Source organism: Puntigrus tetrazona, unplaced genomic scaffold (assembly GCF_018831695.1).
Source record: "Puntigrus tetrazona isolate hp1 unplaced genomic scaffold, ASM1883169v1 S000000283, whole genome shotgun sequence".
NCBI classification, from domain to species: domain Eukaryota; kingdom Metazoa; phylum Chordata; class Actinopteri; order Cypriniformes; family Cyprinidae; genus Puntigrus; species Puntigrus tetrazona.
Genome location: NW_025047944.1, coordinates 867,501 through 895,000, shown reverse-complemented (window position 1 = coordinate 895,000; position 27,500 = coordinate 867,501). Strand labels below are relative to the sequence as shown.

Sequence of the window (27,500 nt, the reverse complement as noted above, 5' to 3'; positions counted from 1 at the left end):
ATGAATATGATAATCGTGAATACAGAAATCGTCCAGTGTGATGGGTTATGAATATGATAGTGATTTAGTGTGATGGTGTATGACTGTGTAAATTGCTCAGTATGTTGATGCTCTATGAATACAGAAATGTGTTCAGTGTGTTGGTTTATGGACTTGATAATTGTCCAGTGTGATGGTTTATGAATATGGTAACTGTGATGGTGTATGAAAATGATAATTGCTCAACATGATGGTGTATGAATATGTAAACGTGTTTGGTATGGTGATTGTGGAGTAGGTTGTTGGTGTATGAATGCAGAAATCATCCAGTGTGATGGTTTATAAATATCATTCAACATGGAAGAATTTGTTTTAACGTGATGCTGTATGGAGATGATAATGATTGAATAATTTTTCAGTACGTTGATGGTGTGTAAATACTAAATCGTTCAGGGTGATGGTGTATGAGGATGGCAATAATTGAGCGTGAAAGTTTAAGAATGTGCTAATCGTTAGTAAAATGGATCGTGAATGTGGTACTCATTCTCTGTATTTTCATAAATAGAGAATACATCAGCAACTGCACAGATTGCTTTATTTCCTCTGTTTTTAGCCATGTTCTTTAGTTTCACTTATGACTTTGTGACTCTTCCTGGTTCTTAATGCTTGCATAAATGTGGTGTGTGTGTGTGTGTGTGTGTGTGTGTGTGTGTGTGTGTGTGTGTGTGTGTGTGTGTGCGTGTGTGTGTGCGTGTGCGTGTGTGTGTGCGTGTCACTCAGATGTCTGGAGCTTTAGTGTGTGTCTCGTCTGACATGTTGTTTTGTCACTGAGTGATGTAACACAAACGAGAGTCTTGTGATGGTGGAGGTTTACTGTCGTTCACTAAACAGCAGGAAACACTCCCTCTGCTTCTCGTCATGTTTCCCATCATCCTCCAGCCTGTCCCAGGGATGTATGTGTGTGTGTGTGTGTGTGTGTGTGTGTGTGATGTGGCCTGTCTCAGCACATCGTCTGTTAGTTATGCAAGCGTCCCAGCCGCTGCAGTCTCAGTCTGATAGTTGCGAGTAATCGAGAGATCCTGCATGTTTGCCAAACTCTTACTGGTGCATTCTGGGATTCTTCAGTCTGGCTGTCTGCAGTGGCACATATACTGTTCGTTTACACTATAAATATCACTCAGCGTCTGAGACGGATGATGTAAACGGGACTGTAATATCATGTGATTATGGAATCGGCTCTCATATTCTGACCTGGTTTCATTATTTCATAGCAGAAATGCTTGCTGCTCACACACACATTTATCTAATGGTTGATTAAATAGCTGTGCATTTATGTACTACTTAATTATAAAGAAAAAAAAGTACATTGAGGGAGAAATACAATTTTTAGAGAGCAGCATTTTATGCATTATATATCGTGCAATTATATTTATTATAAAAATATCATATATTTATTATCGTTTTACTGGCATTATTAAAATATAATTGACATACTATTTTGAATTAGATTTTTATCAAATATTTTCTGTATTCACTTTAATGTGATAAACATTGTGAGATTTCGTCTCTTTTTTTATTTTTAGTTTTAATAGTTTTTATTAATTTTTGTTTAGTTAAAATGTATTTAGTTTTAGTTATCTTAGTACTTCCGGTTCAATTAAAATAGTTTGTTTTAGCTAATTAGCTTTTGTCTTCTTTCTTTAGATTTGAAATCATGTAACGTAATGAAACATTTAGTTATTTATTTATTTTTTTTAGCTTTTGTGGTTTATCTATAATCACCCTGATTTTTCTTGACCTATTGTTTTTATTTTTTAATATTTGTTTAAATAAATCTTCAATGAAAACAGGGTTTTATTGTAGCCATAGTTTAAATCCTAAGTGCAGTAAAAATGTTGATAACTCAGTTGTAAATTAAATAAACATAATGAATGTATTAATAAAAATATTTGTTTTTGGTTTTCTGCTAAATGAAAACTTTTTTTTATAGTCTGCTTTAGATATTTTACTAATAATAAGTATCTTTCCAACTAAACATCAGCTAATGCTCATTAATATGCTAACTCCCAGAGCAGACTGTTATGTTACCAAAACTGTAGCTTGGTTAAGAATGATGTTGCATGACTCATTCTTACACATTTTTCAAGAAAGTGTTATTGTTGTGAGGTGGTTGCTAGACTGTTTTAGTTGGTTGCTAGGTGGTTTCTTCCTTTCTGGCCTGACATAAACCCTCTGTGATCTTCTGAAGATCACTGAATCTGGCCCCGTGTCTAAATGGAGTGTGTTTTTCAGGGTCTGAGCGTTGGATGGCCGGGCAGTAGGGTCAGAGACGGTCCGGTCCGGCAGGATGAATTCTCTCCCGTCCATGGACAGACACATCCAGCAAACCAACGACCGGCTCCACTGCATCAAACAGGTGAGAGAAAACACTTCCACACAGACCTTACGAACACCTTTAGGGTCTCCATTAGTCTCATTAATTGACCAGTTCCTCTGCAGTTAAATATAAACTGTGACGCCCCCTACAGGACACCTGGGTAGACAGTAATTTCCTGTAGATTAGCGATTAGTGAGTATTTTTGTGTTTCAAGGGCCTCATTCACGCCTGAAAGGCGTACACTCGCATAAACAATAAGAACTAAATACTAAATACATTTTTACAGGGATGATGTTTGAGTGTGATTTTCTTTTATCAGCACCTGCAAAATCCAGCCAATTTCCAGACGGCGGCGACCGAACTGTTGGACTGGTGTGGAGATCCACGAGCGTTCCAGCGGCCCTTTGAGCAAAGCCTGATGGGATGCCTAACGGTGAGGTCGAATCAGTCCGTTTCAGGCAGCTTTCATCCACTGTTGTTAACCCTGGAACATCATATAAAACTCAATCGCAAAGTTTAATCGCAACATATTATCATTGCGGTTAAAAGTGTTTTATTATGTGTCATTTTTAACTAAATGCATGATTTTTACTGTACATTTCTGAAGAAGTCACCACTTACAACCTACTTTTAAATATATTGTGGAAACATGTATATTTTGATATTTAGATATTCATATATACATTATAAAATACAATTATATTATTTAAACAAAACCTTTCGTTCTGGATGAATTAATAGTTTGACGACTCTCTGTAATGTATATCATTTTATTCTATTCTGGTCCAATTTAAGTTTATCCAATATTATTCTTTTCTGTTCAGTTGTGTTTTATTGAAATCTTTTTCATTATACTCTTGTGCTTTTTTATTCTATTCTATTAATTCTCTTCTGTTCTGCTACACCTTTTTACTCTGTTTTGCTGTGCATTCATTTATTCCATTTAATTGGCTCTAGTTTATATACATTTTATTCGATTCTGTTCATATTTCTATTTGTCTGTATTTTCTATTCTACTCTTCTATCACATTGCACATCACTTTATTTGCTACAACTTTCCTATTCAGACCAATTTAATGCACTATGGTATTCTGTTGTATTTTAATTTATTGTATTGATTTGTTTAGTTTTTTCTGTCTAATCCGCATCACATTTATACTTTACATTTTCTTCTGCTCTCTTCCATTGTAATCTAATCTATTCTACGTTTCTACTCGGTTGTGCTTTAATTAACTAATTTATTTTTTATTTGATATATTTAATTGATTTAGTTTTAAATGGTTCTGCTCTGTTATATTGTGTTTCTGCAGTATCCTGCTTGAATATATTCTGTTCGATTATATTACATATTTTGAAAACGTTTATTCTATGAAGTGACTCGGTAATGTCTGATTGAGTTTCTACAGCAGAGAAAGAGCAGAATGTCCTTGCGCTGGCGTGCAGATCTGAGCTGCATTTAGGGAGACTGTGGAAAAAGGGCTAAACCAAACCTCCCTCAGAAGTTTAATTAGGCGCTTTAGACACACATGATGTGTGTTTAACTGTAATTAAGACGCAGATATGAAAGATTGCTTCCTTCATGTCTGTGTTTCAGGCCTCAGGGTGTGGTGCTGTTTAACGTGGGCCGACCTGACGAGGGTTTGCAAATCAGGACAGAGATTTTATTCCCCCAAAAAACCCAAAACCGCAACCACCCCATTTAACTATGACAAAGCATGCATGCACAAGCGCCGAGACTTCAGCCATGTTTGAATATTGTGTGTGTGTGTGTGTGTCAGGTGGTGAGTCGTGTGGCCGGTCAGCAGGGTTATGACATGGATCTGGGGTATCGTCTGCTGGCTGTTTGTGCTGCAAACAGAGACAAATTCACCCCCAAATCAGCAGGTGAGACCCCTCCATCCTTTACCATTGTCTCCGCTCGCTTATTAAACTGCAAAACATGACATTTTGACATTTTTGGCATTTTCAAAAACGGTGCTTTTGGACCTGCTGGTCAGCTGGGAGAAACTGAGCAGAATGGTTACACGACTAACTAGTTTACTACCCGCAGAGCACATTATGGTCCGTTTTTGAGGCTCGTAATTTAGAGAACATATATTTACACCCAAAAACATTTAAGACACAGTGCCAGTGTTATTTTAATATCATTATTATAAACTTTATTATAATCGCTTTCTTCAAATTCTTTAATTTCCGTTTTCAATTTAACCAAAAAAAAGTTTTAGCAATTCTGTTGTGTTTTTGTTGTTTTTAGTTAGCTATTTTATACTTGTTTATTTGTATTTGAATTAATTCGTTTATTTTTAGCATGATTTTTATTTTTAAAAGATTATTGTATTTTATTCAAAAATGTAAATAAATTTAAATAAAAAATGTTGCCCTGGCAACTAGCTGAAATAAAAATAAAATAATTCCCAGTTTTGTCTTTTACTTCAGGTAAAGTTTTTTTCATTGCAAAACAACAATTAACAATTTTTTTTTTTCCTAACTATAATAACCCTGTGCCATCAAGAACATAAAGTTGGTGTAATTAATTCTTACATATTTTATTTGTAAATAAGTTCTGAGAAAGTAAATTAGTTTGATATGCCTATGTATGATATACTATGTAAAACTAGAAACTTATGCGTTCAGCGACTGATTTTTCATCATATTCTCTTTCTTCATGTGCACTTCGACAGAATTATTATTTAAGACAGAATTATAATTAAAGGGGTCAAATGTGGCATTCTGATTGGCCGAATCCCTCTAGCGTTTGGTGGAAATGTTATACCCCTTACTATAAAGTGATGCCGTGTCCCGGCTCTATCACATTTGTAGCATCCAGGACGTAATTACTGATTATAATGACTTGATACTTTTACGTGTTTGGTTGCATCTCGCGTCGTAAAACATAACACCATGTCTGCATTCGTGATGAAACGACAAACAACAAGCACTGCTCAGTAATTACGCTCTAAAATGTGTGTTGAACTGTTCTGGAACAGTGTTATAAACACAAATTAACACTGATTTCTAGTTGTGTCCTCTCTTGGAAGCACACACAAAGCAGTTTCACTACATGGCGCCCGCAGCAACACTACAGACAGAACACTAGCTCCGCCTTCTTTCTTTGTGTAAACATTTGGGCGGAGTTACGCAAACGAACCCACTCTGAGACGTAGAAAAGTGGGGGCGCGGATAAATCAGCTGCTTTAGAGGGACGTGGACAAGTCGTACCTTTTTATAAAGAATAATTTGAAACTACTAACACCTTGTAACACTCCAAAGAGAAAGTATAAATTGAAATCACATCATAAGACCATTTTAAGGCTCTGTAATCATCCATGGCATCTAGTTTTGTGCTGTTTTGAGGATCGCAGGGCTGTCCAACAACTTGAGGGTCATGTGTTTCATAGGAAGCAGGTTTTTTTTGTTCTTTTTTATGGTTTTTCCAGCAGTGGTGAGTGAAAGCCGCTGTGTCGGAGTGATTTGTGTCTCATACTGTCTGAGAACGATTCTTTCCTCGCCAGAAACAGACTCAGGTTTATGGCTGTGCGATGTCGGTCTAGACTGGGTGTGTGTTTGGGGTTTTCAGCACTTCTTCAGTTCACTGCTGAGCGTCTGACAGTAAGAGGATCGATCTGTGTATGACACTGACAGCTTCTGCTTGATGATCGATCACGGCGCGCTTCAACATCACTTATTACACGGCTCTCCGGAAAACTCGATTCTGATTGGTCAGCGGCGACGTTGCGGTCAAATGCGGTTAAATCTTTGATAGCTTTGTCAGTTTTTTTCTTCCTACATTATACAAATCAGTTAACTCCAATCAATATTACAGATGTTGGAGAAGATCATAGCATGTATGATATTACTTTAATACAATAAACTTAATATTGACTACATTATATTTCAAAGAGTATATCAGTTGTTGTTGTTATTTTGCTCTGATAATGCATATAGGTCCAAAAAGGATTACTGATGGATTTAATATATGAATACTGTGATTCAAACACTGAATCACTTGAGAATCATTTCACATGTTTCAAACCGCCACTTTTAGATAACTGATTGAAATCTAAGTAAAAATTCATATACAGTAATACTGATGCCATGCAGAGACTGAACGATATATTCCACAATTAGATCATCGTGAATATGAAATATAGCCCAAATCAGCTGTTACTTATAGGTATTATTTAAATATGCATTTGTAAATATGAATGTATATGACTCTGGAGCACAAAAACGGTCATTATCAGCATATTTTGTAGCGAAAGCCAACAATACATTGGGTCAGAATACATGCATTATACTGTAGATTATCTGGTAAGTTTTCGTGAAATGAGCAGATAATGCAGTCTTTATCACAAAACAAACCCATTAAAAGATGCACACAAGCCTGGATGGTACGTAATTCCAAAAATAAATCGTATCAAAATTAAAATAAAAGTTAAAATGGAAATATGCATTCATTTTTAATTGTTCGCACTTTTGAACTGTTCAAAGGTGTTTTGATTTAAAGAAGCTTGGTTATGTCTTTGATACACTGCTGGAGTCTGTATCTCGCTGGTGGTTATCCCTGCAGATCAGTCGCTCTTAATTGCTTTTGCTTCAGTAGACAGCAAGAATTTCACAGCTGCTCGCAGAAGATAGAGACACTCATTAACCCTCCATTCACCACAGCGCTCTGAAAAACAGCTCAAATACAGTGCAGCCGCTTGTGTTTTCATTATTTCTGTGTGTGTGTGTTTGTCTCTCTCTCTCTCTGTGTGTGTGTGTTGTGTTGTGTGTGTGTTTCTCTCTCTCTGTGTTGTGTGTGTGTGTGTGTGTGTGTGTGTGAGTGTGTTGTGTGTGTGCGTGTGTGTGTGCGTGTGTGTGTGTGTGTGTGTGTCTGTGTGCTGTGTGTGTGTGTGTGTCTCTGTGTGTGTCTCTGTGTGTGTGCGTGTGTGTGTGTGTGTGTGTGTGTGTGTGTGTCTGTGTGTGTGTGTGTGTGCGCGTGTGTCTGTGAGTGTGTGTGTGTGTGTGTGTGTGTCTCTGTGTGTGTGTGTGTGTGTGTGTGTGTGTGTGTGTGTGTGTGTGTGTGTGTGTGTGTCTGTGTGTGTCTCTGTGTGTGTACGTGTGTCTGTGTGGTGTCTCTGTGTGTGTCGTGTGTGTCTCTGTGTGTGTGTGTGTGTGTGTGTGTCTGTATTTGTGTGTGTCTGTATTTGTGTGTGTGTGTGAGTGTGCATGTGCGTGCCTTTGTGTGTCTGTGTGTGTGCTGTGTCTGTGTGTGTGTGCGTGTGCAGTGTGTGTGTGTGTGTGTGTCGTGTGTGTCTGTGTGTGTGTGTGTCTCTGTGTGTGTGTGTGTGTGTGTCTGTGTGTTTGTCTCTGTGTGTGTGTGTGTGTGTGTGTGTGTGTGTGTGTGTGTGTGTGTGTGTGTGTAGCATTATTGTGGTTCAGGTTAGATGAGGGCTCTGTCAGGCTCAGACTCCACTGCTGGTTTATAACTAGTTCAAGCATGAACAAAACAAGCCACTCGTTTAATGGAATGTAAAACACACTCGCTCTGTTCTGAGTGGAGGCGTTTAGAGAGTTTACCGCTTGTCTAGACGACGAGGCTTGTGTTTCTTACTGTAACCCTATGAGTGTTAGGAAGAATCATCCTGACAGACTCAGTTTTCACTGAAGCTGTGTGTATCTGTGCTGTCAGCCGGTCAGAGAGTCACACACACACACACACATCATGCTGGGGGGGGTGATAATGAAAAGCTAATAATTTATTTAAAAACAAAATTTTTGTATTTTATTTATTGCCCAGCACGTCAGGTGATTATCAATATACATTAATCAACCATTATTTAACATTGTGTTAAATTATTTCAATATTTTAAATTGTAAAACTATTTAAAGTTCTCATAAAAATTCAAAGGGAAATATTTGAAGTAAATCATTTGGGGGATTCCTATATTTGATTTCATTTTTTAAGCACAGCATTTAAAACATCATTTAAAAAACACAAATACGATGGGTTTGTAAATGAATTTGGATAAATTGTCTTTGTGAATTTGATCTGAAGTTTAATACATCATTTTAAAACCACTTTAAATAAGGAAAGCGATACCTTTGCTGTAGTATTCTTTCAAGCTGCTACAGCTATTGCGTTCTTTGCACGTGCTGCACTTTATTTGTACCTATTTGTATTATTAGTACATTTATTAGAATTAGAACGATAATAACAATGTGATTTTCTTGCCTAAATCTATTTTAGCGTATAAAGTTTGATGCTAAATATATTTTTCATTGCACTTGCAACATATATTTAGCATGTATTTAAAATATGTTTTGAGCAGAATTATTGCATGTAAAACAAAAACACTTGACAAATGCTACTTTGGAGCTGTTGCAAATAAGTTATTACGCAAATGAATTTCTTTGCGCTGAGATTCTTCCTTTTCACTGAAGCTCAGATGTTTGTTTTTATTGTTTTGGAAATCTCCATGGAGAGAAAGAACGGGTTTTAGTCTCCTCTGAACTCTGTGCTTCATTCAAACTAATGAGATTTTAACCTGCATCCTTGTGATTACCAGCAGACATCGTTAACTACCCCTAATAATGATTTTATCAGGCTTTGGACTGTTGAAACCTGTATATAATTAAAGATAAAGTCTAATTCGGTGTGTGGCTATCTAACGCACACACACACACACACACACACACACACACACACACACACACTTATGCACAGTCTGTAATTTTGTCCGGGTGTCTCTCAGGGTAGAAACTGATAGTTAAACTGTGGCTTATCCTAAATAGAAAATGACACAGACATGAGTGAGTGAAGCTGACAGCGGCCCTCTGGTGTGTTTTTGTGTGTGTTTCATCAGACTGCAGATCTGTCCCTGTCTGCTCGTATCTGTTTCATCTCTGATAGATCACACATCATACAGATTCTGAGCTCTTAGTACACGAGTGAAGTAGTCTGATGTATGTTATAGCAAAAAAGATTAGTTTAAACCTGATGATACATGACCCCACTACATCTTTTTATCAAATTCAGTCAACAACTCTCATGTGTTTGTTCCATCTACAGGTTTATAGTGATATTTTGTGGTAATTTTGTGCTTAATTTAGTGAAAAGTTGACAGTTTCAGCTCAACGAGTGTGCATAATTAGTACTTCGCCCATTTATAACATATAAATGTGCAATAAATAATGCTTACTTCATTGTTTAATTTGTTTGAAATGCACTAAATATAGTCAAATGCTTTAGATCTTGCAGCAACTAAAAAAAAATAAAGAAAAAAAAATAAAAGAAAATAAAATATTTTGAAAAGGCATAAATATCTCATTTTATTTTAGTTAAAGTGATATAATAAAATAACTGAATTTATAACTGAAAAAAAAATTCAAAAAGTAATCAATGCATACAACACAATAACTAAAACTTGAATTAAAATAAAAAACAAATCATTTTTAAAAATCTAAAATATTATGGTATAATATTATCGTCGTAATGATACTAAAATAACACTCATTTGTAAATATTGAAAAGGTAAAAGTGGTAATTTTTAATACATTTAAAATGTATTCAAGTTGTATACATTTAACTTAGTTATTTTTAAACATGGAAAATTCTTCATGTCATGAGAAATCAGCTTTCTCTCTTTTTCTTTGAGGAGGGGTACTATGAAAACATGCAAAATTCAGAACTCAAAACATGTTTTTGAGAGAGAGAAAAAAAAGAGCTCCAGGACGTCGGGGGAAAAACGTCAAATGATATGACCCATATATTGAATATGACCCATTTAATGTGTGTTTGTGTTTGTTTAGCGTTGCTGTCCTCATGGTGTGAGGATCTGGGTCGACTTTTGCTGCTGCGTCATCAGAAAAGCAGACAACCCGATCCATCTGTGGGCAAGAACCCGATGCAGGCCAACATCAACAGCATGAAACCAGCGCTGTCACATGGGTCAGTTTCTCACACACACACACACACACACACACATTGACACACTGTTGCACATGTTAACTGTTTACCTCCTTTTTCCTATCTCCATAGTGATGCATCATTTCAGTATGACTCCGTCTCCTGGCAACAAAACACCAATCAGCCGCCGGGCTCGGTTTCCGTGGTGACCACTGTATGGGGTGTCACCAATACATCACAGAGTCAGGTGAGAGTGTATTTAACACCGCTTGGAACGCGTGCTGCTGTTTGAGTGCATGTTATAAAGCGCGTGTGTGTTGTGTGTGTTGTGTGTTTAGGTGTTGGGGAACCCCATGGCGAACCCAAACAGCCACATGAACCCTATGACGGGAGGTAATGGAGGGATGAACCCGGCACAGTTTACTGGACAACAGCAGTTTCCTGCCAAGGCCAATCCGAATCAGGCCTACATGCAGCCGGGGATGTACGGGAGATCCAGTTACCCTGGAGGAGGAGGAGAGGAGGAGGAGGAGGATTCGGGAACAGGTTCGTTTGTTTCTTCATCGGATCTGGAGGAATGTCTCTGCAGTGAATGGGTGCCGTCAGAATGAGAGTCTGATAAAAACATCACAATAATCCACAGCACTACATAATCAGGAGAAAACTAATCCAGCATTAAGAGTTCATAATAACTCTTCATCCAGTGAAAAAAATTTTCTGGTTTGAATCAGGAGTAAAATCTGCACAGATCAAGCAGCGCTTATAAAACATCTCCAAACAAATCTGTGGCTGGATTTTAATGTGAGAGACAACAGGAGATGCACTTTTATACTGAAGAGTTATTGTGGATTATAGACTTAAAATGTTTTAATGCTGGATTTGTTCAATCTTTTGTCTTCTCCAGATGTTAACTGATGGACTGGAGTGCTATGGATTGTTGTCATGTTTCATTCTGACGGCACCCATTCACTGCGGTGCATCCATTGCCGAGACGGCAATAACACGCCTTAGGTTTTGCCTTTTAAACAATTTTAAAAAAAGATAACTGATGTTTTGGGTAAAAAAAATAAAAAACTTTTTGTGCAGTTACGGGGGCGGTCCTAACCACGCAGGTGGGATGGGCCTGCCTGCACAGACACGCCCCCCTTCAGACTTCAGCCAACCAGCAGCTGCTGCCGCCGCCGCCGCTGTGGCCGCCGCCGCCGCTACGGCGACCGCTACCGCCACGGCAACAGTTGCCGCGCTGCAGGAGACGCAACACAAGGACATGAACCAGTACGGCCCGGTGAGAAAGTGTCCGTAATCGTCACACTAATTAGATGATTATTATAAACAATGAGTTTCAACAGAGTTTGTGTTCTAGATGTGTTCCTCCTTTCAAATGGGACCAAACCAGGCTTACAGCACTCCGTTTGTGAACCAGCCCGGCCCCCGGGGGCCCCCCGCTCACCCTGGGGCCATGAACATGGGGCAGCCGCGGGGCCAGATGGGGCCGTACGGGGGTCAGAGGACGCCCCAGCAGGGCTATGGGCCACGGCCGGTGCAGGGGGTGAAGAGAGCCTATCCTGCAGAGGTGAGGACAGCAGCCTGGGTCTCAGATACAGAACAAATTACTAAGCTGCCTTACAAAAGTAAAGCAAGGGATTACTTTCCATGAAGTACAGTTAGCAATTCTGTATATACAACATAGAGGACGTAACATCAGAATGTAGCATCTAAGGTTAAAATGTGTGCTTATAACTTGTCATTTAAATACTTAGGTCAGTTTAAGAATCATTTATTCAGTTTTATATCATTTATTTGAAAGAATTAAAAGAGAATTAAAAGAGTAACTTACCTAACGCTGGTAAAATATACAGTAAATTAGATTTTTACTTTGCAATAGTACATAAAAAATGTATATGTGTGTATATATATATATATATATATATATATATATATATATATACATTTGTATATTATATTAAAATTGTGTAGACCTATGTTAAAACTGTATTTTTGCTTTTATATATAATTGTACATTTTAATTTGAGGTGTTTCAAATATTTTCTTTCTATTATATTACATGAAATTCTTATATTATATTACAGACTATTCTATCATACATCATATATAAAGTTATATATAAAAACACAACAAGAATAAGATTTAAATTAAATCTTAATTAAGATCACACAATTAATATCATATCATATTATTTTGGGTGTTTATTATTTTTTTTAGTTGAAGCTCATTAATGCCTATTGTATCTATTGCTGATTAAAGGTTACGCACCTGAGCCCCAAAAACCAGCGTCTCTGTTTTTACGTTCTTGGATGTCTTTAGGATTTCAGTGTGAGTGTTTGTTTTTCTGCAGGGGAGCTACGGGCAGCAGTTTGGACCAAACGGGCAGTTTTCGTCTCAGCAGGGTCAGTATCCGAATGCTGCCCCCAGCAGAGGCGTCTCTTCACCGCATTACCCCGCTCAGAGGATGCCCACTCAGTACCAGACCCCCGGCAGCATGGGACAGTTCTACAAGGTCCTGCGCTAAAGTCATACTGCCCTCCGAAACACCTTCATCTCAAAAAAAAGAAAAAGAAAGAAGATTTTTAAATCACCGCCACTACAAAAACCAAATAGTTTTTTTGTGTGCGATGGATGCATTTCTTAAAATATATTTTTATAATAATATAATTAATCATTTATTATAATGTAATTTATCATGTAAAATTTTATAATTAAATATATAAACATATTTCATTAATTTTTTTAAATAGTAATTTCATTTACTATTTACTATTTTATTTACTATTTTTATTTTCATTTAGTATTTTAATAAAATTATTTATTGTAATACTATTATTTATTTACAGTGATAAAATTATTTATTATAATTTAAGTTATGTTTTTAATTGATTGCTATAATAAATGGACTAAAACATTTTTTCTTTTCCTTTTTAAATGATCTATTTTAATAATAATAAGTATTATTATTACTATTATAATTTATTCTAATATATTGTAAATACATATAATGTATATATGTAGTCATTTTATCATTTATATATTCATAATTAAATTTAATCAAATGTATTTTAATATTATATAGCCAAATTCTTAGGTAGTGTGTACATATAAAAACAATCCAGTCCCATAATATTGTCTTTTTCTCTCTGTCTCTACAGGAACCCAGCAATAACTTCAACACAGGAAACTTTCATTATAACGGGGTGCGTTAGATGTTCAGTGAGCAGCTGGTTTATTCACACTTTCAGGTGTTTACCTGTTCTTCTGTGCTGTCTTGTACTTGTAGCCTCCCCGGCCGATGGGCGGTTACCCTCACTCTCCATTACCAGGCGACCCCACGCCTCCCGTGACCCCAGGAAGTAATATGCCACCATATCTATCGCCGAACCAGGACATGAAGCCCCCGTTTCCTCCTGATATCAAACCCAACATTAATGCACTGCCGCCTCCTCCAGGTGTCATATCATATCAGATCATCTTGACCAAGCTCTTAAAAATGATTCATCTTGTTTTCCAGGAAAAATAAAATACATTCTTGTATAAAATACATTGACTTGAGAGCAAACATGATTGCTTAGAATCATTAAATAGGCTTGTTTCCTAGGTAACCCTACCGAGGATCTCCGTCTGACGTTCCCGGTTCGGGACGGTGTGGTTCTGGAGCCGTTCAGACTGGAACATAACCTGGCTGTCAGTAATCATATCTTCCACCTGCGGCCCACTGTCCACCAGACACTCATGTGGAGGTCAGTCACCATCACTAGAGGGGCTTTTAAATGGTCACCGTGATGACAAATTGATTTTTAAATTCTTATAAAATTATTATAAAGTAACTGTTATACTGAACTCCACACCACTGTTTTAATTAAATATATTTTTAAATAATTTAATGTATTATAAGTAATAATATTTATAATAAAGTAAAAAAATTATAATAAATTCTAATAAAATGCTTAAGTAACTGTTTTAATTTATTTTATTTTAAAATACATTTTTAGTATAATAATATCATTAATAATAATTTATAACAATATATTATAATAACATTATGTTAAAATGATTGATGCAGTAAAAGGTAACTAATAATGTTTTAGTTTATTATTTATTCTGATAATTAAGTTAAGAGTAATTTATTTTAACAAATTCTAAAATAAAATTATAACAAGTATGCAATTAAATGTTAACTGTAATACTGGACCACACCAGTGTTTTTATTTAATATACATTTAACAATTTATTAATTTGAGTTTATTCTATTTAATAATATACATTTAATTATATAAGAGTAAAACAAAATCTTTTTTATTATTACAGTATTTTAGAATATTTTTTTATTAAATATTTGAAATGTTTTTAAACATGTTGATCATTAAGTCAAAGTGTATTCAATATAATTAGTGCTGTGAAAAGATTAATACTGATTAATCACATCCAAAATAAATGTGTGTATACTGTGTATATGTATTATGTATATATAAAAACCAATGTATGCATGTATATGTTTAAGATGTCAGATATATAATATGTTGAATTTTAACATGTAATATGAAATATTGAATGGCAATTCCCAGCCCTGTGTTTTATAGGTGCTCTACTATTGCAAATGCACACACACACACACACACACACACACACACACACACACACACACACACACACACACAAAGTCTTCCTGCTCTCATCTGTGTGTGTTTGTGTGTCAGGTCTGATCTGGAGCTTCAGTTCAAGTGTTATCATCACGAGGACAGGCAGATGTACACGAACTGGCCGGCTTCGGTGCAGGTCAGCGTCAACGCCACGCCGCTCACCATCGAACGGGGCGACAACAAGACTTCCCACAAACCCCTGCACCTGAAGCACGTGTGCCAGCCGGGCCGAAACACTATCCAGATCACAGTGACGGCCTGCTGCTGTGTGAGTTCACACACACACACACACACACACACACACACACACACTCCAGTGAATGTCTCGTGAGCGTCTGTGATGTGTTTTCTCTGCAGTCGCACCTGTTTGTCCTTCAGCTGGTTCACCGGCCGTCCGTCCGATCGGTGCTGCAGGGGTTACTGAGGAAGAGGCTCCTCACGGCCGAACACTGCATCACTAAAGGTACCGCTTCCGTCTCAGCCGTTTGTCTAGTGCACGGGTCAAAGATGTCCATCCAAAGATACTTTTTGTCCATAGAAAACACATTAAGTTTAAGTAAAATGTCTACTTTTAAGGTGTCAGATACGTTTTTGGAGAATAAAATGATTTTAGTTAAAATAATGTTACTTCAGGGTCATTCAGGGTGACACTATATTTATCTAAAAACAACAACCTTATTCTGACTGGTACAAAATAAAATATATAAAACAAAGAGCAATCTAAAATGTAACGTTACAACTAATTAGTGTGTGGGGTGAGATTAATTAGTCTTTAAATGTGTCATAAATAGATTTTTTTTGTTGTAAATACGCCTGAAAAGATTGTTACACTGAATGACATTTTAGTGGGTGTTTTCTGTAAATCAGCCAAAATGTGTCATATTTATTTTTTGCTCAGAAAAACAGAAGCAAAATCACAATGAAATTGAACAGAAAATGTAAAAAAAAAACAAATATAATATATATATATATATATATATATATATATATATATAATGTGTGTATATATATATATATATATATATAAATGTGTGTGTATATATATATATATATATATATATATATATATATATATATATATATATATATATATATATATATATATATATATATATATATATAGAAAAACAACACTAATTTAAAGCATTAAACCCTTTTTCATCTTTGACCCATATACAGCTATCTTCAGGAATCGGCTAAAACACATCTCTTCCATCTTTATTTGACCCTGTAACTCTAGCGGACTCTATTCTAATTCTACTCTTTAAAAAACGTGCACCTCTTAGACTTCTAGCACTCTATTAATTTAATACTGGAACTTTTTGTTTCCTACACAAAAAAAAGAACACTAGCTTTTCTGTTCTACCTGTTTTCATGCATTATGTCATTAAAATTCGACTGCTTCCATTGTCGTCATCTGTAAGTCGTTGCGAGTGTATTCATGAGTCTTCGTTCTCTCTGTGTCCGTCAGTGAAGAGGAACTTCAGCAGCGTGGCCGTGTCTGTCGCCGGCGCCGGTCTGAACGGTGATGATGGAGTGGAGCAGACGGCCATCAGAATCTCTCTGAAATGTCCGATCACCTTCCGACGCATCCAGCTGCCGGCGAGGGGCCACGACTGCAAACACGTGCAGGTCCGGCCTGAGCGCTCGCTGGGATATCAGACAGGGTTTTATTTCACCAAATGTTATTTTATGTCTGTTAATTACGGAAGCCTGCTTCCGCCACTGAATAAAAAATAAAAAAAAGGTTATTGTGACTTTTTATCTCACAATTGCGAGTATTAAAGTCAACATTGCGACTTTTATATCTCAGAATTCTAACTTTATAACCATTGTGTGACCTCAATAACTTTATTTTTTATTCAGGGGCTTCCATAGTTAAAAAAAAAATGTTTATTGTCAAAATCACTACAAATACATTTTTTATTTGTAGAATTGGCCTTAAAGAGGGTAGAAAACACGCAAACACAATCCTTAATACACAGTCTGGATTTTGCATATTCTATAAAAATAGTTTTTATATAAAATTTGCATTGCCTTTAGTAAAGTTTAAAATATAAAAACAAATGACAAACATGTCTTTAAATTAGCAAAAATTACCATTTACCATACCAGCACAACCTATAGTGCTTTGATGCAACCTGTGTTGTTAAAAGCGCTATATAAATAAAAATGATTGATTGATTGATATTTGTAATACTCACCAAGGCTGCATTTATTTATAAAAAATTACAATAAAAACAGTAAAATTGAGAAATATTATTTCAATTCAAAATAGCTGTCTTCTATGTGAATATATGTTAAAATGTTATTTATTTTTGTGATGCGCAGCATCATTACTCCAGTCTTCAGAGCCACATGATCTTCTAATCATTCTAATGTACTGATTTACTGCTCAAGAAACATTTCTGATCATTATCAACGTTGAAAGGAGTTGTGCCGCTCAATGTTTAGGTGGCTTTATCATGATATATTTAATTTTTCAGGATTCACAGATGAATAGAAAGTTCATTGCAACAGTATAAATGTCTTTACTGTCACTTTTGAGCAATTTAATGCATATTTTCTGATTAAATGTATTCATGTTAAAGTATTAAAAAGGGAACAGGATCATTACGTTATATATCTGGCACCAAAATGTGTCTAAATCCACACGTGAGTGCGGTAATGTTGTCTAAACGTTGTGTTGATGTTGTGATAATATTGCAGTGCTTTGACCTGGAGTCCTATCTGGAGCTGAACTGTGAGCGGGGCACATGGAGATGTCCGGTGTGCAAGTAAGATCCCCAGCTCCGTCCTCAGATCACCACTGAGATGCTTGAGTGATGCAGAGCTGATTTTGTGTTTCTCTTCTTCAGTAAAGCGGCTCTGTTGGAGGGTCTGGAGGTGGATCAGTACATGTGGGGGATCCTGAACGCTCTTCAGAAGTAAGGCAGCATTTAGCGCTCGCTTTGGACGCCGGACCAGAGAAAGCTCAACGCTCTGCAAATTAAGAAGAGATCTTTTGGCAGCATCAGCTTGACAGCAAATCACACACAGAGAAATACAAATGCTGCGAATACGCACAAAACCACACGACCTTAAGCTGATCGAATTCACAGTTATTGTAACCATTATGCAAGGCTCCGTTTACAAACATTAACCATGCTTTCACTATAAAAATAAATAAATAGTCTATATATATTTTAAGGGGAGATACTGCAGGCAGTCTTGCTTTAAAATAAAGATAAATGCAAATAAAATGAGTATAGTTAATAGTATTAGTGCCTAGTTAATGCTTAACTTAAGTCATGGCAAAAAAAAACACCTGCTATAGTTTAACCATGGTTTATTCTACATTTTTACTATAATAAAACCGTGGCTTTGCATTTAGTTGTGATTATTTGTCAAACCGATGAAGATAAATCATCTTAATTTGCTGGGTTTTCTTCAGTTTGCGTGTGTTTTCTGAAGTTGAGCTCTCTCGGCCGCCGTAGGTTTCGGTGTTTTGCACAGATCTGTTTTCTGTCGTCGCAGCTCAGAGTTCGAGGAGGTCACGATAGACCCGTCCTGCAGCTGGAGGCCGGTGCTGATCAAATCAGAGCCGCACATAAAGGAAGATCCGGACGGGCTCATGTCCAAGCGCTTCAAAACCACCAGTCCCAGTCAGATGGTGCTGCCCAACGTGATGGAGATGATCGCTCAGCTCGGCCCGGGAGCGTCGCCGTACCCGCCGCAGAACAACATTAACACCATCCAGTACATCAGCCCAGGTACACTCACTCGCTCACTAATCCCTATATAGTGTATGGCAGTTTAGTGCACTCGAAAGTAGCCAACAACAATCTTGTCAGGCATATTTACAACAAAATCAATTTACGACACATTAAAAGACTAATTGATTTCAATTGTAATTTTTTTTTTTTTTTGAAAAAATTCAAATTCAAATTTTATTTGTCACATACATGGTACGACATGCAGTGAAATGTTTTTTACAACCGTCCAGCGTCCGAATAGAAAACAATATATATATATATATATATATATATATATATATATATATATATATATATATATATATATATATATATATATATATAATATATATTTTTAAATTTTACACTGAATGACAGTGTAACATTATTTCAAGCAAATTTTGACATTTTATTCTCCAGAAACGTATTTGAAACCTTAAAAGTAGACCCTTATATTTAATGTCCTTTCTATGGACATAAAATGACTTTGATCCATGTACTTTTATATCACATGTACCTTATTTTAGAAAATAATATCAATAACAGTCACACTCAAAAGACTTTATATGTATTATTTTATATTATTTTATTTTTCGATTGCTATGTTATTGTCTTCTTTTGTCAATGGCTTTGGTTAAAGTGTCTGCTAAATGACTAAATGTAATTATATATACCATGGTCAGCTTTATGGTTTTATATTAATAATTAGTTTTGTAATGCTTACAAGTGCATAATCATTCAATAAATGCTGTTAAAATAGTCAACAAAAATAAATGCATATTGAAACATGTTCATAAATTTAAGCATTTATTTTTGCCTTTTAGTATCTTAAAGCGCCCTCAGGTGACTAATTTCACATCAGAATTAATATTCTACCTGCAGATGAACATTTTAAAATTATTAGAATTTTTTTAGGTTAATAATAAATTTGTGAAATATTAAATGTAGTTAATGTCAGCGTCATATATTTTAATAACCTATTAATATGCCATGAAATAAACTTTAAAGCTGAAACAAGACTGTGATTGCTAAAGATTGCTTTAACACATTGGATTGTGGCAAATAGCGCTCCAGTGCTTCGAAATCTGAATGCATTGTGGGTAAAAACTTATGTAGTGCACTATATAGAGATATGGAGCGGTTTCGGGAAGTACAAATGTGCATGTTCTTATGTAATCTGTTTCCTAGGCAACCGTTTCCAGGGCCACAGTAAGTTTGGTGACTATCCCCATGGCAACGCATCATCATCATCATCATCAGCGAATGAGTTCGTTCAGGGGCCGCACCTGTCTCACCCCCCCACTGACCTCTCGACCTCTGACAGCCTGACACACACACTGCAGGACCCTGTGAGTCACTCAAAACACACACACACACTCAAATGTGTTTATTTGTGATTAATGGGGACACACATGTGTTTAATGAGATGGGTATGACAGAAGTATTACAATCTGAAGGTGGTTTATGAGGACACTGCCAACGTCCCCATAATTCAAAAGGCTTAAAAAACATGCTAAATGGTGTTTTTTGAAAATCTAAAAAAGCATGAAGTCTCCTGTAAGGGGTAGGTTTAGGTGTAGGACAATAACACATACAGTTTGTACAGTATGAAAACCATAAACCACAAATACCAACACACTCTCTCTCACACACACACACACACACACACATTCATGATGTTCTGTACATACATTTGTGCTATGTCAATGTTTTAAATATACAGTTTTGTATAAATAATGCATTTTTTTAAGTATTACACTGACAGTATGCATGCTATTATGTTGCTTTTAATTACATATATGTATATAGTTCTTTTTATACTTCTATTGCACTTTCACTGTAGATTTTACTATACTTTTTGTCTTTTTCATTGTTTTAATCACATTTATTTTTTAATATTTGCACATTTTATTTAATTTCACCTTTACTCATTTATTTGTTTGCTATTTTATGTTTAATATTATATGCAAACACTGATATCAGCCAATGCCGATATGCTGTTCATCTTTAATTTAATCATCAATTTACTCTTTCATCTTTTAAACAAATTGATTCGTATAATGCTATTTTTACAATAATAATAATAATAATAATAATACCAGCTGATAGTAATGTTGCTCTCTGTCACAGACGCCTCAATCCCACAATCCTCTGCAGCACAGTGTACAGCCGTTACATCACAGCGGCCCGCCCCACGCCTGCAGGCCGCCGCCCAGCCAGCTCAGCTCCGCCCCTGGCAGCCACATGCACCCAGAGATGACCTTTAACCCCTCGGCCAGCCTGGAGGGTCAGTGTGGAGGTCAGAGCGGCGCAGACATGCGCGAGGCCTCCTTAGATGTGAGTTCAGACCGACTACTTCTTCCTTTTATTAACATTCACATGCTGAACGAGACAAAAGAGATATTTCTGATCAATTAAATAACGCAGTAGATAAAAATACCGTTAATAATGTGTTGCATATTCATAATTTATAACTAGCAATGTATTTTAAATGCACATGATTTTGTATAAAACTATTTTCACCTTTTGTTTAAAATATAATTTTTTTATACTTATATGTTATATTTATATTATAATATTCATCTTTATTATTGCTTTTGTATGCTCTTTCCTACAAATAATAACAATAATAACAAAATTAAATAACAAAACAATAATAATTCGTGTTTATTGTTCTGTACAAAGAGTAATTATACGTAACATTTTTTTGTCTGTATATATTAGGGGTGTAACGATACGCGTATATCTGCCGCGTTCGTTGTCATGGCAACATCCCAGCTGAAGATAATGAGGAAGTAAATAATGACCCACATGTGCTCTGTTCACTCAGGTGTCCACTAACAAGGGATACTGAGGATCAGTTTAATGGTTTGGAAGATAAGCGTGAATCGTAGGATAAGTGTATCGTTACAGCCCTGATATATTTCAGTTTTGTTAATGCATTTGAATTATTGTAGTTTTATTGTACTTATTTTAAGTTACGTTTATAAATTACAGCCTAAAGCAATAACAAAAACCTATAACATCAGTAGTATTAATAACAACAGTTCACTGTTTTCTATCACTTATATCAACGTTATATTTCTTCTAAAATATGTTTATATATTGTACGTTACAAGACGAAACCAAGCTGATTTTGTATGTTTATATATAGAGACTTCAGATACAAAAAAAATGCATTCATTGGCATTAAAGTCAGATTGCCGAAGCTAAACTTAGGAGCCTGAAGAACCCGCTCCTGCATCTGAACTCTTCATGTGTTATGACATGTACGGCGGGAGAGATGGCTGTGTGTAAGTGTGGCTTGCTTTGGTCCTGCAGCTGCTGCCGGATCTGATGAATCCAGACGATCTTCTGTCGTACCTGGATCCTCCAGACCTTCCCAGCAGCAGCAACGACGACCTCCTGTCTCTGTTTGAGAACAACTGAGGCGTCCGACCCCTCGGCTAGCAGCGAAATGCACTTAGTGTCACTTCCTCTTCCCGCAAAGACCACAGATTTCAAAACCAGCGCCGACAGACGGGCGGATGCCGTCAGGAACCACTATCTCTGCATCCTTATTAACAACGGAAAGCGTTTCGGTGTTTTTAAAACCTTTGTCGGCAAGTGACTGCGAGAAATGAACTCTTTTTTTAGTCAACGCGTGCTAGCGTTTTTCTACTCGCTTCGATTTTGATACGAAGACCCAGGCAAGCATCCGTCCGCCGCCATCATGCCGTGTTTCTGTCTAATAAGCCGTTTTGTTTCTTCGTGGCCCTTCTCGCACGTTTGATCGAAGCACAGCTCTTACCCGAAACAAATCACGTCGTTTGGAAACTTAAAGGGAACTAGTTCACTTCTCTTCATCATGCAGTCGTATTATTTTTGAGACGCTCGTGTAAATATTTGTGAATACATCGGTTTCTTCGTGTGTGAAACACATGGGCTGCGTTCAGAATGCACACTATTTTATATATTTGCATTGAAATATACATGTTTGCATTAGCGCCCAGAAGTTTTTTTAATGTTTTTGAAAGAAGTTTCTCTTCTGCTCACCAAGTAAGCCTCTTTCTGTCGCGCGAGAAGTCGTGAATTATTAAATCAGAATTATGAGATAAACGCTGAAGTGACGAAAAGTCTGAAATATGTCAATTGTGAGATAAGAAATTACGACCTGGCTCATACAAAACATCTATATCATCTCATAATTTTTAACTAAAGTCATAATTATACGATTTAAAAAAGTGGGAATTATGACGGTCATAATTATGAGATAAAAAGTCAAAATTATTATATATATTATAAATTATATATATGTCTCAGTTATGAGATAATAAAAAATTATGAGTCTTAAAAAGTCAAAATGATCTCTGACTCAAATCATAATTATGAGATAAATCTAAATTATGACATGCTTAAGTTAAAACTATGAGATAATTCGTTAATGAGATAAAAAAGTAAAAAACGATCATTATTATAAGATAAATAGTTGTAATTGTGACGCACTAAATTGAAAATATGGCATTAGTAAAGACTATGAGATCAAAATCCAAAGTTATGGCATACTACATTGAAATTATGACACGGTTATAGTCATGAGGTAAACTGAAACTGACAGGATTGAGATTGAGCTGGAAATATAAACTATACAATTACTGCTGTCATAACTATGACATAAAAGTAAAAAAATGACAAAAATGTTGAAATTTAAAAAGAAAAAGTGAGGTTTTAAAAAAAAGTATTATAATGTGGACTTTTTAAGCTAATGTTGATGTCCTCGTTTTGATGGAGTATGTCGTAATTACAACTTTTAATCTGAAAATGACGTTAATGAGTGGAAACACACTACATCCATATAGAAATGATGATTGTGAGCGCAGCCTGTGTTTATTTCAGACGGAGCGAGACGGAAATGCTACGAGACACACTTCCACTTAAGAAAGCAGTACTGTGTAAAGAGGTCGGAGGAGGATATTTTACTGATATACAGACTTTGGTGTTAATATGAGAAATATTGTTAATATGTATAAGTAAATACGACAGCCTTATGTGAAATAAATCTATACAGGTTTGTTTATTTGTAGAAAGGGCAGCTGTATGTAAAAGCTAACGGCCATCTGAATCGTTTTTTTAATATTATTTTTTGTTTTGGTAAGTTATTTTTTATCGTTCTTATACTTTAACACTTGCTCCGACGATTACATCGCGTGGAGAAAAATGTTAAACGCAGACAAAGAATTTCTTGAATATGTGACTCGAGTCTTCCCTTTTTTTATCAAAGGTGCGGATGATTTTAATATCTGATTCTGAATGACTGAGGTCCTGAAAGCTCAAAGGTCTCGCTCGCGCTGGAAATGATTATGTCACGTCATTTTCACACGGTGTGAAGCAGAAATAAAGCATTGGATTGTGATTCTTTGGTCCATGCACTCGTACAAACCTCAACAAACTCCATGCCCTTCTGATATTTAGTGTGTTATTAAGCCGAATTATTGATTAAATGAGTTCATAAACTGCTTTCGGTGGGTAATCATTTACCAGCGTGCGGCTCAAATGTCATGTTTGCCTACGAGTCTGTTTTAAAAAGAGGATCAGTTTTATAACTCAGAAATAAATTAATGACGGTACCTAAAGCTCACAATAGTTAACAATAAATTAATTAATCATGTTACCAATAGTAATAATGTTTAAAAAAAAGTGTGTGTGGTTTCATTTGATTTTAGTGGTCATAAACTTTCTGAAGATTTCTACATTTTGTTATGTTTTTTATATTATATTAAATATATTTATTTATTTATATTTAAATGTATTTATATATAGATTAAATGTTTTTTTTTTTTTCAATTTCATTAAACTAAGTATTAAAATGTTATACTTATTTATACTATATATATATATATATAATTGGTTTATATTCACATGCATTCATTTTTTGTTTAAATATTTATTATATTTTTATTATAAATTTATTGCATATAACATACTTCAATATTTTAAATTGGGTAACTAATAGTACTAATATTAGGTTATATAAACAATATGCCTGTAGGGTGTTTATTAGATTTTAACAGTCATAACATATGTAATATATATATATATATATATATATATATATATATATATATATATATATATATATATATATATATATATATATTGTTTTATTTATTTATTTTTTAATATATAGCTACATTTTATTTTATTTTACATAATCACATTTTTTATTGAATAATATAAAAAAAACATTGTACTTTTGTTTTTATGTATGGCATATAATTTTAGCTTATATATATGTTAATGAAGTATTTGCATTAATTTCCTTGTATTTATTTATTGTCTATTTATGACGCGTGACTGACGCGCACACGCGCGCGCGCGCTCTTAAGCGCTTCCGTGTGACGCTTTAGCTCTTCCTGCGGAACAGGTCCTCAGCGGAGTCGGTTACCGGAGTCAGCATGTTAATCATCAGTAACAGGGTTAAACTGTGCTCGCTGGCGTTCACCGCGGCGCGCATGTACGCCACCGGAGCTCAAGCCAACAACAACCCGGTGGTGTTCTTCGACATCGCGGCGGATAACGAGCCGCTCGGTCGAGTCACCTTCGAAGTGAGCGCGAGAGAGAGCTTACGAACTCTACTATGCGGAAGACTCGGCTGATGAATATTAATGACGCACCGCGACGCTCGTCGAGTTTGTTTGTCTGATTGGCTGATAGGACGCCGGACGCTAGACGGCCGGCCAATCGACGAATACGAGGCGGGGTTACGAAGATCAATTCGAACGCGTGATTGGACGCTCCGCGAGTAACGGCACCTCGAACTAATTAATATTCATAAGCTCAGCCTTCTCCATAGTGGAATTTTTAGAAACTACTTATAATGATCCAAAATACTTTACTTTATAATATTACATCGTGTAACGTGTTTCTGTTCAATTTACACGATCAAGCAAATTTATTTAGCATGCACTTATTTAGCAATGTGATTATATTGCATTATTTGGTGTGTGTGTGTGTGTGTTTCTCATTGATTTGACCTTTAACTCTCTTCCTGAACTGCAATTTAGCTGAATGCGGATGTTGTGCCCAAAACAGCAGGTAAAGCACTTAAAAGTATTTGTATTCATCACACGGTGTTGTTTTTTTGTAGTTGTAGTAGTGTATATGCGCTCCTGGTGAGCCATGAGTTGTTTAGCATGCGTTTGAAGTGGATCAAAACCTGAAAAAACATGCATTCTTGTCTTAAAACAGCTCTGAGGTTTTTTCGACCCACTTGAAATGCTGACTAGTGTAAATAAAACCGAAAGACAAAGCATGCTTTTTTTCTCTTTTTTTCCTCGTGTGTGATTTTGTGTGTTTTTTCCAGAGAACTTCAGAGCTCTGTGCACCGGGGAACATGGCTTCGGATACAAAGGCTCCATCTTCCACAGAGTTATTCCACAGTTCATGTGTCAGGTGACGGGATCGTGGAGGAGAGCACACACGCCTTGCACGAGCTTCATTACGCCGCTGGGCTCGGCCTTAGATTAGAGCTTCAGACCGGAGGAATCAAAGCCAGGCCGTTTCATCTGACTCTAAACATTGAAAACAGTTTTTCATGCATATTTTGTAGATTTGTGCTTTTTTAAATTGCAAATGAGCTAAATGGTGAATCATCATGAGCCAGTGAGATCAGTTGCATTGCGTTAAATCCCTTTAATGATGCATGTGAATGAAACCGCGTGACTAATATCACATTTGATGACGCATTGCTTCATGCTGCAAACGTTTGCACGTGATTTCAGTGAAAAACCTGCTTTTATTTTACACCGGTTTGTGTTTCACTCAGGGAGGAGACTTTACAAATCACAACGGGACCGGAGGAAAGTCCATCTACGGCCCGAGGTTTCCAGACGAGAACTTCAGACTGAAGCACACCGGACCAGGTGAAACACTCTTGAATGAGTTTCCTTTGTTCATCAGGTTTTCTGCAGAGACTCCTCTAGGTGGCGCTATAAGAGCTGCTCCTGTTTCTCTCAACTCGAATTATTAAGAGAGATTTTATGCATTGAAGCTAAAATATAGCAGAAATGTTAGATGGAAAAACAAAGCGAAAAGAGATATTAGAAATGTTGCTTGAGCGTTGAACGGAAAAGTTAATGAATTAAAGTTAAACTGAAAACCTGTCAAAAAATAATTACAAATAGTTTTAAACGATGATAAAATTGTTTGAAAATGCCTAAAACCTAAATGGGAAATAAGTAAATAAATACATACATTTAAAAAAATATATATAAAATAATATATATATTGATATATATATATATATATCGTATTAAAACTAAAACAATCTTTAAAAAATGACAAGTGCAACGACTAAAACCTACATTGAAATAAAAATAAATCTAACTGCTAAATTAATTTTTTTTTTTAAATACTAAAACACTATTTAAACTAATTTTGTTCTTAACATTAGCACAGTAATAATTGTATTTTTACTTGCCACTGCTTTAAGGATTATATTAGAAATATCCTTATTTTAATGTCTATATTTATTATAACAAAATGCCTTAGGATCTTTTTTGTGGTGTAAATATCACGTAAGGTGTGTTTGTGTAAAAACACTCCTTGACACCAGAAGCAGTCCTTTAAACACGGATTAAGTAGTTTACCTGTGTGTGTGTGTGTGTGTGTGTGTGTGTGTGTGTGTGTGTGTGTGTGTGTGTGTGTGTTCAGGTATCCTGTCGATGGCCAACGCCGGACCCAACACCAACGGATCGCAGTTCTTCATATGCACCGTCAAAACCGAGTGGTGTGTACATGTTTGGCGTGCTGTGAGTGCGGACGAGCCGGTGTGCTGACCGAGTGTGTGTGTGTGTGTTTTGTCCAGGCTGGACGGACGGCACGTGGTG

General features: G+C 36.0%; 3 protein-coding genes across 4 annotated transcripts in view; 2 read left to right on the top strand and 1 right to left on the bottom strand.

Annotated features, from left to right (window-relative positions):
- LOC122333541 (zinc finger MIZ domain-containing protein 1-like) overlaps positions 1-24,130 on the top strand; it is a 37,514-nt gene extending 13,384 nt beyond the window's left edge. Inside the window, exons 3-23 of the mRNA XM_043231220.1 lie at positions 2,272-2,395; positions 2,676-2,789; positions 4,135-4,240; positions 10,151-10,289; positions 10,380-10,494; positions 10,586-10,797; positions 11,334-11,532; positions 11,611-11,820; positions 12,604-12,765; positions 13,412-13,456; positions 13,540-13,708; positions 13,858-13,999; positions 14,957-15,167; positions 15,257-15,362; positions 16,371-16,531; positions 17,609-17,676; positions 17,758-17,826; positions 18,416-18,651; positions 19,822-19,982; positions 20,764-20,970; positions 21,955-24,130. Of these exons, the coding sequence (XP_043087155.1) occupies positions 2,327-2,395; positions 2,676-2,789; positions 4,135-4,240; positions 10,151-10,289; positions 10,380-10,494; positions 10,586-10,797; positions 11,334-11,532; positions 11,611-11,820; positions 12,604-12,765; positions 13,412-13,456; positions 13,540-13,708; positions 13,858-13,999; positions 14,957-15,167; positions 15,257-15,362; positions 16,371-16,531; positions 17,609-17,676; positions 17,758-17,826; positions 18,416-18,651; positions 19,822-19,982; positions 20,764-20,970; positions 21,955-22,062 (3,009 nt within the window). The 5' untranslated portion in view covers positions 2,272-2,326 and the 3' untranslated portion in view covers positions 22,063-24,130. The remainder of the gene's footprint in view (positions 1-2,271; positions 2,396-2,675; positions 2,790-4,134; positions 4,241-10,150; positions 10,290-10,379; positions 10,495-10,585; positions 10,798-11,333; positions 11,533-11,610; positions 11,821-12,603; positions 12,766-13,411; positions 13,457-13,539; positions 13,709-13,857; positions 14,000-14,956; positions 15,168-15,256; positions 15,363-16,370; positions 16,532-17,608; positions 17,677-17,757; positions 17,827-18,415; positions 18,652-19,821; positions 19,983-20,763; positions 20,971-21,954) is intronic.
- Positions 20,915-27,500, bottom strand: part of LOC122333538 (zinc finger CCHC domain-containing protein 24-like) — a 21,150-nt gene continuing 14,564 nt past the window's right edge. Inside the window, exon 5 of the mRNA XM_043231218.1 lies at positions 20,915-21,015. The gene's annotated coding sequence lies outside the window, so the exon portion shown is untranslated. The remainder of the gene's footprint in view (positions 21,016-27,500) is intronic.
- ppifb (peptidylprolyl isomerase Fb) overlaps positions 24,996-27,500 on the top strand; it is a 5,804-nt gene continuing 3,299 nt past the window's right edge. For both annotated transcript variants that reach the window (XR_006248638.1, XM_043231219.1), the window contains exons 1-6: positions 24,996-25,217; positions 25,677-25,707; positions 25,976-26,064; positions 26,438-26,534; positions 27,325-27,400; positions 27,479-27,500. The exon at positions 27,479-27,500 is cut by the window's right edge. Coding sequence is in view for 1 of the 2 variants with exons in the window: in XM_043231219.1 (XP_043087154.1) it covers positions 25,068-25,217; positions 25,677-25,707; positions 25,976-26,064; positions 26,438-26,534; positions 27,325-27,400; positions 27,479-27,500 (465 nt within the window). In the remaining variant the exon portion in view is untranslated. The remainder of the gene's footprint in view (positions 25,218-25,676; positions 25,708-25,975; positions 26,065-26,437; positions 26,535-27,324; positions 27,401-27,478) is intronic.